Source organism: Triticum urartu, chromosome 2, assembly GCF_003073215.2.
Source record: "Triticum urartu cultivar G1812 chromosome 2, Tu2.1, whole genome shotgun sequence".
NCBI classification, from domain to species: Eukaryota; Viridiplantae; Streptophyta; class Magnoliopsida; order Poales; family Poaceae; genus Triticum; species Triticum urartu.
The window spans coordinates 135,203,100-135,214,804 of NC_053023.1; the positions used below are offsets into that span (position 1 = coordinate 135,203,100).

Below are 11,705 nucleotides of genomic sequence, written 5' to 3' on the forward strand. Positions count from 1 at the left end.
GGGAGGTACAAATCCAGGGGATTATGGGGAATGTGATGTTGTAGCATCCATGAACAGCTTAAGATTCTATTAATCTCATTAATTTCCTCATTTGTTCTATTTTCTCAAATCATTTTGTAAACGTACTATTAATGATTTGGTCCTGCTGCTGTGGCCTCTGGCCTCTGTAGACTCCCACAATGAGAAGCTATCTTTTTTTTTACTTGAGCATTGCTGATGATATAGGTACTTGCTTGTGTTATAAGATTTTTTGGACCCTTGGACACAACATTTGGTCTTCACAGCTGACCTAACAGCTATATGTTATTGTACCGTCATACCTACCCTGGACGTGGTATCACTACAATCTAAACAGTCAAACGTTGAGCAGAAATAGACTCCAAGATAAAGTGCATATATACAAGTAGATGACCTAACTTGTTGCAAAGCTTCGGACTCTCTGCGCATGCTGCCTTCTGTACCCACTCCAAGATAAAGTAGCAAGTAGGAGCTGCTATCTCTCACGCACTCGAACCGCACTGCTCACTGCCCAGGCTAGCCAGTGCTGCAGCTGCACACATCGAGCAATTATGGATTTGAAATACTCCGCCATTTTCCTCCTCGGTCTTCTTTTCTCATGCGTTGCCATGAGCGGGGCTGCCAGAATCCTAGAGGATACCGTTCCGTCCAAGGAGAAGCACCAGCCCGAGGTGCCATCGGTTCCCAAGATGGAGCTGCCACCGTTCCCAGAAGTGCACCTGCCACCTAATCCTGAGCTACCCAAGGTGGAGCTTCCGCCGGTCCCTGAGGTGCACCTGCCACCCAAACCGGAGATGCCCAAGGTGGAGCTGCCGCTTTTCCCGGAGGTACACATGCCACCCAAGCCGGAGTTGCCCAAGGTGGAGCTGCCAGCGTTTCCAGAGGTGCACCTGCCACCCAAGCCGGAGATGCCGAAGGTGGAGTTGCCGCCGATGCCCGAGATGCCCACTGTTCCCGAGATCCAATTCTCGGAGCCGAAGGTCAAGCCATGAGAACCACCCTTACCAACATTGTTATTTCGTTCTTCCTCGCTCGTACGTGTACCTGTTGCTGTGTTGTGTCGATGATCTGATTGTTTAGTTGTTGTTTCCAGCGAGTGTTGTGAGTGATGTGCTAATATATTGGTATATATACGAGAAATATACTTTCGCACCCTTTGGTCATAAGAGCATTTCAAAAGCATGTGTGCTTTTAAGTTTTCACCGTAAGCTTCGTTTTCACCTATCCATTTCCCATCGATGAAACATAAAATTATATAAATACATTTTCTCTTCAACCTTAAGTCGCCCTAGCTTTAGTACCTGATTTTAGGACCCATAAATTGTAGTCATTATGTTTGCGTCAACGGTCTGAACACTAGTGATCCAGAGGGTGTCTCTAGGGTGTCACTAGAGCGGCTAACTAGTGCATGCATGACTACTATCGAGCGAGCGGATGTGGCAGAGATCCGGGTGTCATGTGTCAACATAGACAACGTTGATGAGGGGTGTCAGACAACTTTCATTTTACTTTCATCCGAACGTGTTCACTTCAGTGGGCAAATACTTTCAAATTGTTCTATAGGATGAAACTGACATGTCGACCACAAATGTTCAAAAGGAAATAATAATACAACAACCAAACCAACGCATTACGAGTGTCCAACTCTACAAAATATTGACTGAGACGCCAGGCACCGTGAACACATCACTAGTTAAGCGATCAAGCAAGCAAACTATAACCAGGGTTTGAAGCTCAAAAAAGTTATAGGGACAAATAGGCAACGACCAACTTTAGGACCTCTAGGTGGTAGTGCGGACCAAACTTGCTTTGGATCAAATATTGAACTCAAATATTTGGATTTTCTTTTTTGTTAATTCTCATATGAGAAACAGAGAAGTCTCATCTAACTCCTACACTATTTTTTCCTGCAAAAAGAAAACTCCTACACTAATTGATTAACCAAACAAAAAATAAAAGAAAAAAAAATCCATGAATCTCCATGTAAAATCCAACAATGTGGGAGTTAGATGAAACATATTATATTTCATCTAGACAAGATGTAGATTTAATTTTTCACTACCTCGACTAATTGTATCACATGTAGGAAAAATATGATGACCGAACATTTACGTGCTAGTATTATAGCATAACCACTCAGGGCCCCGCCGATCGTCAAGCTCGGATGAGGGAGAACAAAGAAAAGGAAAGAGTCTGGTTGACAGCCGCAACGGCCATTGCTAATGTACGTGCTTGTATTCTCTGCGATCTGATGATCTCTCCTTGACAAGGCATTTTGATCGTCTTAGTAGTTGGCCTAATTAACGGTTGTTTATGATCGCTAGGTCATCATCCTCAACTGCAGCCGTACAGCCCGAGAGAACTATCTCAGCCCCTCTTCACCCAAATCCTAAGCAACTTTGACTAGAAGTTAAAGTGCACAGATGAACCTGGAAGTGCACACCAGTAGTTGACCAACTTTGTTGCAAAGCCTCACATTGTGTGCATTGTTGAACTCTATAAATAGAACATGAGACATGTTATCTCTCCCACATCAAAATTGCACCACGAGAGCTAGCTAGAAGCCTATAACAACCATAAGCGTCCAGCAAAATGGCTTCGAGAAACACCGTTGTATTCCTCCTTGGACTGTTCCTCTCGTCCGTCGCCATGAGCAGCGCAGCAAGAATGCTAGAGGAGGAGATGGCTCCGTCCAAAGGTGAGGAGCACCAGCCCGAGCTGCCAACGCTGCCCAAGGTCGAGCTGCCGCCATTCCCGGAGGTGCACCTGCCACCTAAGCCTGAGTTGCCCAAGGTAGAGCTGCCGACATTCCCGGAGGTGCACCTGCCACCCAAGCCCGAGCTCCCAACTTTCCCTGAGGTGCACCTTCCAGCCAAGCCTGAGCTTCCCAAGGTGGAGCTACCACTAAAACCCGAGATGCCTACCATCCCCGAGTTCCACTTGCCTGAGCCGGAGGCTAAGCCATGAAGACTGCCTTCACTTGTCTTCTCTTTGTTCGCGCTCCTACACATGTATCTGTTGGTCGTGTTGTGTCTTTGTGTGATTTCTGGCGAGTCTTTGTATGATGTGAAGTGCTTATCTATGGCGTCTATTTGTGGATGGAATGTACATGTACAAATGTTTGTTTATGAAAAATAGAAGTGTTGGTCTTATTTATTTCCCTTTTCTCTTAAAAACATTTGAAAATCTTATATCATACTATTTATTATAAATAATTCTCACCAACAGATTGCTTTTCGCTTCATATTCTTTCACCCACAAACCATCACACGCACTACTAACCCTAAAATGCAATATTTGCAGCGCATGCAATGCCTTTGAGTTTACGGTCGGCACGCTTAAATACCTTGCAAAGTAAGCAGGATTGGGGACTATCCTGAAACTCCTAGCAATCATATAAACAACCTACATGGCCACAAAGGCCTCGGTCCTACCACAAACTCAATGACTGTGGAGCACAATCCACCTATTGATCAATATACAAGCTAATATAAAGTGTGCAATATTCCAAAACAACACCTTGAAAATGGAATTGTTGTTGGCACGTCAATGTTGGATGATCCAAGCAAATGCGAACAGGGGACAATCACCCCCGAAGCGAAACTTCAAGCCAACACCTTTAGTAAGAAAATGGCATGCGGGCGTCGGCGTTGCCTGGTCTAGCCAATGGTGAATCATGGTTTTCACTAGGATGGTTTACAACCTGCATGTCAATCGCCAATATCACCGTCCAGGCTACTAGCCTGCTCCCATAGAATTAGGCAACGGCCAAAGAAGATTTCGCCGGTAGACATGCGCACCAGAACGTCACCTAGAAGCCTTCGTCACCGTATGTGCCACATAGACGTCATGGCCTGCTTGATCCTAGTTTCTCTGTGGCCGAGCCACATCCGGCCAGCTGCCACAAGCGATGCCCGCCGACCTGCAAATTCGCGGTTCCACGCACATCTAACCACCACGGCCGTGCCATCACGCCATCGATCCTGTGTTGCATTGCAAGCCTAGAGAGCCCACCGCCGCACCTTCATTATAGCTGGTAACGCAACAATCCCTCTAACACCTTTGAACACCGCACCCCAACTACTATGCCTCCATGCCGGCGGGTCGCTGCAATTGGACCCTCATCAATGTGCAGCCGAGCAGTCTTGAGCCACTCCATGCTTAGAGAGGGAAAAACAGACCTATAATTGCCAACACCATGTGGGCTTTGGTCACCCTTCGACACTGATGAGGTACAGATGGAGCGAGATGGGGAGGTGAAGGACAGTGGCTAGGGTTTCTTCTGGGTTGCCCGTGGTGAGAGCAACACGAGTTATCTAATGTTGCTATGGTAGCATGACCAGGAGTCACCCGCCTTTAGAACTAGATGCTTCACCATTTTTATTTTTATTTTGTTTTTATTTCTAGGAATGCTTCACAAAATGTTAAGTACGTTCTACAACACACACATTTACGTTTAACAATTAGTGGTAATGGCCGGTAACCAAGAAGCAAGCAGTCACATTATTGACAATGACGTCAATGTGCTACCTTGACGAGGCCTTTCATGTAGTATTGTATGCGGGGTATTTTATGTGTACCACTTAGAGGTTTGTGATAGTTTCCGCTCAGTTTTTTGTTAATTAATTAAGCAATTCTCCTTTTCTTAATGAATCGAAACAGGGAAAAGAAACACTGTACGCAGTCACCTCTGGGAAATGCAACACGTACGGCTGTTAATTTCCAGTGCATCGTTCTTAGCTCTATAGTAACTCGTTTTGGGGTCAAAGGTCATGTTGGCACTTGCGTGCTCTTCCACGAGCTGGAGTTCCTTGGAGAAACCATTTCTTCTTAACAGTCGGCCTAATCACAACTACTGGTCCTGAGAAGAAATCTTTCGTGTCTAGCGGACTATGCGGGGCAGGCGTCTGACCCTGGCACCCCCGCCGGCAACGGAGGTCTCGTCTGGTTCGAGGTTCTCTTGCCTGGGATCGGAAATTGAGTCCTCCGACAAGGAGGATGCGCATGTTAGCACTAATTTTGATTCAATGTATCCGCATATTTAGTTTTGCTATTTGCATGTAGTCTTAGATGGTTTAGGGAGTAGCTAGCCGGCAAGGTTTCAGTGGAGGCGCGCGAAGGACGCGAGATGCCGGACTGCCGTGTGATACGGCGAGCACGGCGAGATGCCGATGACAGTGTGAAGCTGCAGTTCTGCGTGAGACGACAAGGTCGTGCGATACGGCGATGTTGTGTGAAGCAACAAGACGCGTGATGGAGTCTAACGACCGGCTGGACGAATAGCTAAAGCTGAGAAGATTCGGTGAGTTTGTTAGTGCATGCGATATGCTAGCTAGCCTCCTGCGTGGGTTTGCATGATGGCCGGTCTTGTGTATATCCTGGAGCGATTTCAGGGGATAGAGACAGAGTCATGTGGTTAGTCTGTTAGTGGTGCGTGCGTGCGTGCGTGGTGTGTGGTGGCCGAGAGTGCTGACTAGCGAGGACGTGCGTAAGGCTCTCCTATGTATAAATAGTTCCATCGAGTAATGAGAATTGAAGGCCGTGAGGGCTGGGAAGGAAAAGATGTAGCATATGTGTGTCTCACCGGGAGAACAAAGCAAAGCTGGTTCCTCCACGGTGAGGTGTGTGTGTGTGTTCATTCCATGTGTGTGTTCTTATTCTTTTGAGAGAAGAGAGAGTTGTGAGAGGCAGCTCAAGGTAGAAGAAGAAGCGGCGCTGCAAGGAGAGGCAGCGCCAACAGCGCAGGCTGTCGGCGTGCAGCTAGCACTAGAAGTGCTTCGGGAGGATGCTGGATGTGGGAAGTGGACCACGGTGGATCGCCGGAAGAAGAAAACGGAGGTGGAATTGGTCCAGGAGTTCTGGAACGATGCGGGCTTCCCGACGCCGGCGTCTCGCTTCTGGGAGCATCGGTCGCCGGTGTCGCCGAGGGAGTCTTTGATTCCTGATTGATCGGGGATCGACGACGCAGAGGGATCGGAGATCGCAGGTTCGAGGTCGCCGTCGGGATCGGTGGCCCCGGAGTTTGTCGGCCGCAAGCCTGTGTTGACGCCGGCCGGTTTGAGGATGACCCGGCCGCCGCGTATGGGGGCTTCGCGAGGACCCCTGCCGTCGCGCGTCGGGTGACGCCTCCACCGGTGTTGGGGCAGTTCTTGGACGCGGCCAGGCGGAGCCCCACCTCGGCAAATCGGCAGTGTATGCCGGCGACGGAAACTTCGCCGGGATCTGAGGTCGTTCGGGAGCCGGGTTCGGGGCCGAGATCACCGGGAATTCAAACTCATGTGGCCTCGGGCTTTGGGCCATGCATGCAACGACGGAGACGGGCCAGGCAGTGTTTTCCTGGGCCTTTCTGAAACCGCGTATGCGGGCGATCTGGGCAGGTTTCCCTAATCAGCAGACCGCGAGCACAGCAACTCCATCGCTCAATTCATCGTCGCCCTCGTCCGCCGCCGAACCTCTGCACACCGCACAGTCGCCGACTCCAACTCCGGCTCCACCCCCAAGCGCCGGGGTCGTTGCCCGCTCCTACACGGCGGTCGCGGCGACGCTTGAGCGCCCCATGGCGGGCGTTCCTCCGACGGCGCGTGGCGCCGTAGCCTCGGGAGGGCCAAACCCTCGTGCCCCTCCGATCGTGGGGCCGACTCCCGGTCCTTCGCGTCCTCCGGCTCAGGCGCCGGGATACTCCGGTCCTCCACATCAGCAGCGGGGTCCGGCGCCGGTCTACAGCTATGGCCCACCACTGCAGCAGCCCCCTGGATACGGCCAGGGAGGGCAGTACGCCTTGACATACGGTACGGTCGTCGCCGGAGGGCAACCGTCCATGTACGGGGTTCCGCCAACAGGGGTATCCGCCCCTCCGCTATTCCATTCCGGTGGGGTTGTGGCTCAGCCGGCTCAAAAATGCAAAATAAAAGAAGAAGCCGCCTCAGCAGCAGCAACACCATGCGGGTGGAGATTTGCAACATGGTTTACATCACCCCCCGCAGCATGTGCCAGTTCAACAACAATTTCAGCAGCAATCCATACCGCAGCAGCACATGCAATCATATCAGCACGGGCAATATCAACAGGTTGTGCAGAATACGCCACAGGGGTCTGCTACTCTCGATGTCACACCGTTGGCTGCTCCAGTGTCTGATGTGCAGGTGGATACGGCGCCCAAGTACAAGGCTAAGAAAGGGGTACGTTGCTGGAAGTGTGTTGTTGATACGCATGCCGCGAAGGATTGCACTGTGCAACACTACTGTTATATTTGTGAAAAATCGCTCATCCAACGCTGCAATGTCCGGTTCTCAAACTCCCTAGACCCAATGCTTTTGTTTCGGGAGTTGGTGCTGAGGAGACGTACTTTGTCCAGTTGCCTGATTGCGTGGTGAAAGATCACTTAGCACCAACACAGTCTCCGATCGCCCGAGTTCAGGTTACCGGTTTAATGGTACCGTCTAGTATCGTTGAGAGCCAGATTGCCAGGAGATGCCCGGTACATGATCAATGGAAGTGGGAGGCTATTCAACACGGGCATGATGCATACCTTGTTAGCTTTCCGTATTTCGAGGACTTGGACAGGGTGGATGGTATACAGATGACCGTCCCGTCTGTTAATTCTCAGATGAGCGTTACCGCATGGAGGTCTCAGGAGGTCCCACATAAGCTAGAGCTCCAGAAGATTTGGCTCCATGTCGAGGGGGTTCCCCATACGGTGCGCCATTTTTGGGGCTTATGGGCTGTGGGTACTTTGATGGGCAAGACCTTGGACATGGATCTTATTAGCCTACGTCGCTGGGGAGTTGTTCGTATTCTCGTGGGTATGACTAACTCTCAGGTTCTGTCAAAGGACAAGGACGACGCTGGGCCTTTTGTTGCTTCAGATGTGGTGTTAAGCTCAAGGGCTACACATTCACGTTCAGCAGGGAGCCAGCAGGATACATTCCGGACCCTGACTTTGTCCCGTTCATTTGGAGACGCAAGGGTGATGATGCTGACGATGATAGCGGCGCTAAGGAGAAGGATGACGAGATGGACACTTCGGAACACAATGGAAATCCGTCGAACCATCCGTCGTCTAGTTCAGCCCCGAAGGATAACACTCATGTGACTCAAGTTCAACGCCGGGAACTGTCGAGTGCTGGCTCTGGTGGTGCAACGAGAGGTGGTCCTGTGCTTTGGGCGGTCACTCCGTTTAACTCTTCGCCGTAGACGCCAAGAGGCATGAAGCTTGTCGCGAATCTTAGAGTCAACTCCACTTTGAGTAGTTCTCTCGAAAGATCGCCGCGGGATCATACGCAGGAGTCGTCCTCAACTTCTTCACCGTGCGCTTTGTTTGCATCGCAGCCGGCGCCGCATTCTCAGCCGGCATCATCGCAGTCCACTGCCCTCCAGTCGGTGCAAGCCACCGGCGGCTCGGCGGGGCGCCCGAAATCTTCTTCAGTGCACCTACAACCTGCTGCGAAGGTGGCGTCGCAGCCGCCGCCGCCGCCGCCGCCGCGGACGGCGGCGGCCAAGCCGGCCGTCTTCAAGCCGGTGCAGGCCGCCGGAGGCATAGCGGGACATCCGATCACGCCTGTGGTGAGCCGGCAACCCATGGCTTCGGTTGAGGCAGACAAGCAGGCAGCTCACGTGGAGCAAGACATGCATGCATCTCACGTAGAGCTAGACATGCATGCTTCTAGTGGGCTTGGACGTGAAGGTCGACCCCAGGGTGTGCAGCCATGCATAGTTGAACCTACGGCTGCTGCTCAGTCTCAGTCTGCTGCTCTTGGATCTCAGGCAGAGCCGGACGTGTTCGCCTCACCCATGCCTGCAGTCAGGCCATCTTTGGCAGCGGCGCCACGTGTACCGGTGGTCGAGAGTGCCGGGGAGGGGGTTGCTACTCCACCCTCATCCCCTCCTCCGGCAGCAGTGCATGCGCGACATCCTTCACCGGGGGTGACATCCACACGCCGAAGTGGCCGTCATGCGGTGGCCGATGATGGAAGGACGGACACCGACGAGGACTCTTTGACCAAGGCTATGCGGCGTAAAGTTGTGCAGAACCTTGACAACCAAGGTACTTCGTCATCGCCCAAATCATTTTTATCTTTTTCTACTACATCCATTGTTGCTAAGTTAAAAAATGTGGGTGTTAGTCTAGGAAATAATGAGAATGATATTTCTGTTTCCGCAAACGCTTTGAGACATTTGGAATATGATCGATTGAAGGTTACTCCACGAGTTTCTAGCAAATCTTTTATCTCACATCTAGATGAGGAGGAGCTGCATGCCACATCAGATGGTCAGCTACTCGCTCATGTAGTAGGGGAGGTTTCAGACGTGGGTTTGGAGGAACCCGGGCTTAGTTCATTGATTGAGCTTACAACTTCTGGTCGTAAATCCAAGTCTGATCGGTCGAAAAAAGGTCGTAAACCCTCTAAAAGGGCGAAATTTTCTAAATCTCCTATTGTTTCCTCATGAATGGCATGTTCTTTAATAGCAGAGGTCTTGGTGACTTGGCTAAACATCTATTCATTGCGGAATGTAATAGGGAGTACAATTTAGATTTTTTGGCTTTATCTGAAACGGGAAGACGTGATTTCTCAGTAAGTCTGCTTAACCGCCTTTCTGGCGGGATAGATTATAACTGGATTTCACGATCACCTCGAGGTCGTTCTGGGGGCATTTTACTCGGCGTTAACACAGAGACTATGGATGTTTTGGCTAGTTCGGAAGGAGAGTTTCATATTAAACTCCATATCCAAAACAAAGCTGACAACTTCACATGGACCCTCGTTGCCGTGTATGGGGCATCTCAGGATGAACTCAAGGCCGTTTTTCTCCGTGAACTGGTTAATCTAGCGAAAGATAATCCCTACCCCATTCTTATTGGTGGGGATTTTAATTTGCTACGATTTCCAAGTGAGAAAAGTCGAGGTAGGTTTGATAATCACTGGCCTTTCCTTTTGAATGCTGTCATAGACAGTCTAGATTTGCGAGAGGTTTTAATGATTGGAAGACAATTCACTTGGGCGAACAGTCTTTCGGAGCCGACTTATGAGAAACTAGATCGCGTTTTAATGGATACCGACTGGGAATCCAAATTCCCTATGGTTTCTGTTCGAGCTCTTCCTCGTATAGAGGCTACCTCAGACCATGGACCCATCCTCTTAACCACTGGATCGCCACACCCACAACACCGACGCAAGTTCAAGTTTGAACTAGGTTGGTTGCATCGAGATGGATTCTATGAAATGGTCAAGGAGGTGTGGGATAAACCGGTTGCCGGGGCTACCCCAATACACAAATGGAACAACAAAATGCATGCATTACGTAAGTTCCTTCATGGTTGGGCAAGGCACACTGCGGGTATCCTCAAAAAGGAGAAGCTTCGTCTTTCATCCATTATTGATGATTTAGAAGCTTTGGCAGAGATTAGAGCTCTCTCTGACCTCGAATTAGAGATCGAGAGTCAATCGAATGCCAAGTTAGCTCGCATGTTGCGCAAGGACGAACTCAAGTGGTACCAACATTCGAACTCTCAGTTTATCCTCAAAGGTGATTCGAATACGCGATATTTCCATGGTGTCGCCAATGGTAGACACCGGAAGATACTTATTCATTCCCTACAACAGGAGGAGGGCATGATTGAAGGGCATGAGCAACTTAAGTCTTATATCACTAGTTATTATAAAAATCTATTCGGGACTCCTCAGGAAGGAAACTTCTCGATGGTTGAGTCTCGAACAGATGACATCCCCCAGGTTTCTGATGCGGAAAATAGCCTTCTAACAGCTCCATTTTCTTAGGAGGAAGTTAGAAAGGCAGTTTTCCTAATGGAGCATAACAAAGCACCGGTCCAGATGGTTTTCCCGCTGATTTCTACCAGAACTTTTAGGAGGTTATCAAACATGATCTCCTACTCTTGTTTGGCTGCCTTCATGCTGGTCAACTAGAGTTGTTTTGCTTAAACTTCGGTGAAATTATTTTAATACCTAAGGTTAATGAGGCTGAAAGGATACAACAATATCCTCCAATATGCCTCCTTAATGTTAGCTTTAAAATCTTCACTAAGGTAGCGACTATTAGGCTCAATTCGGTTGCTGAACATGTGGTTCGTCCTTCTCAAACTGCTTTTATGCAAGGCAGGAACATCCTAGATGGGGTTGTTGTCCTTCACGAAACAGTTCATGAATTGCATCGAAAAAACTGAATGGGGTGGTTCTTAAAATTGACTTTGAAAAGGATTATGACAAAGTCAAGTGGTCTTTTCTTCAACAGACTCTCAGAATGAAAGGATTTTCTGCAGAGTGGCGCGCAATGATCCATAGTTTTATGGCTGGAGGTAGTGTTGCCATTAAAGTCAATGATGACGTTGACAACTATTTCCAACCAAAGAAAGGATTGCGACAAGGTGACTCAATATCGCCCATGCTATTCAATATAGTGGCGGATATGTTAGCGGTCATGATTGAGCGTGCCAAGGTTGATGGCCAAATTGATGGGGTAATGAATCATCTAGTGGATGGTGGTCTTTCTATCCTTCAATATGCCGATGATACGATTCTCTTTATGGATCATGACCTCGAGAAAGCAAGAAATCTGAAATTAATTTTATCAACATTCGAGCAACCCTCAGGGCTTAAGATAAATTTCCATAAAAGTGAATTGTTTTGTTTTGGCGAGGCTCAAGACGAGGCCCATCTGTATGCCGACCTGTT

The 11,705-nt window shown here is 49.3% G+C and overlaps 1 protein-coding gene across 1 annotated transcript; it reads left to right on the forward strand.

The window, feature by feature from the left end:
• Positions 1–2,536: 2,536 nt before the first annotated feature.
• LOC125541271 (protein PELPK1-like) lies at positions 2,537–3,174 on the forward strand. The gene has a single exon (XM_048704725.1). It carries the CDS (start codon positions 2,611–2,613, stop codon positions 2,983–2,985), a length of 375 nt encoding a protein of 124 aa, XP_048560682.1. The 5' UTR covers positions 2,537–2,610; the 3' UTR covers positions 2,986–3,174.
• The last annotated feature ends 8,531 nt before the right edge of the window (positions 3,175–11,705 follow it).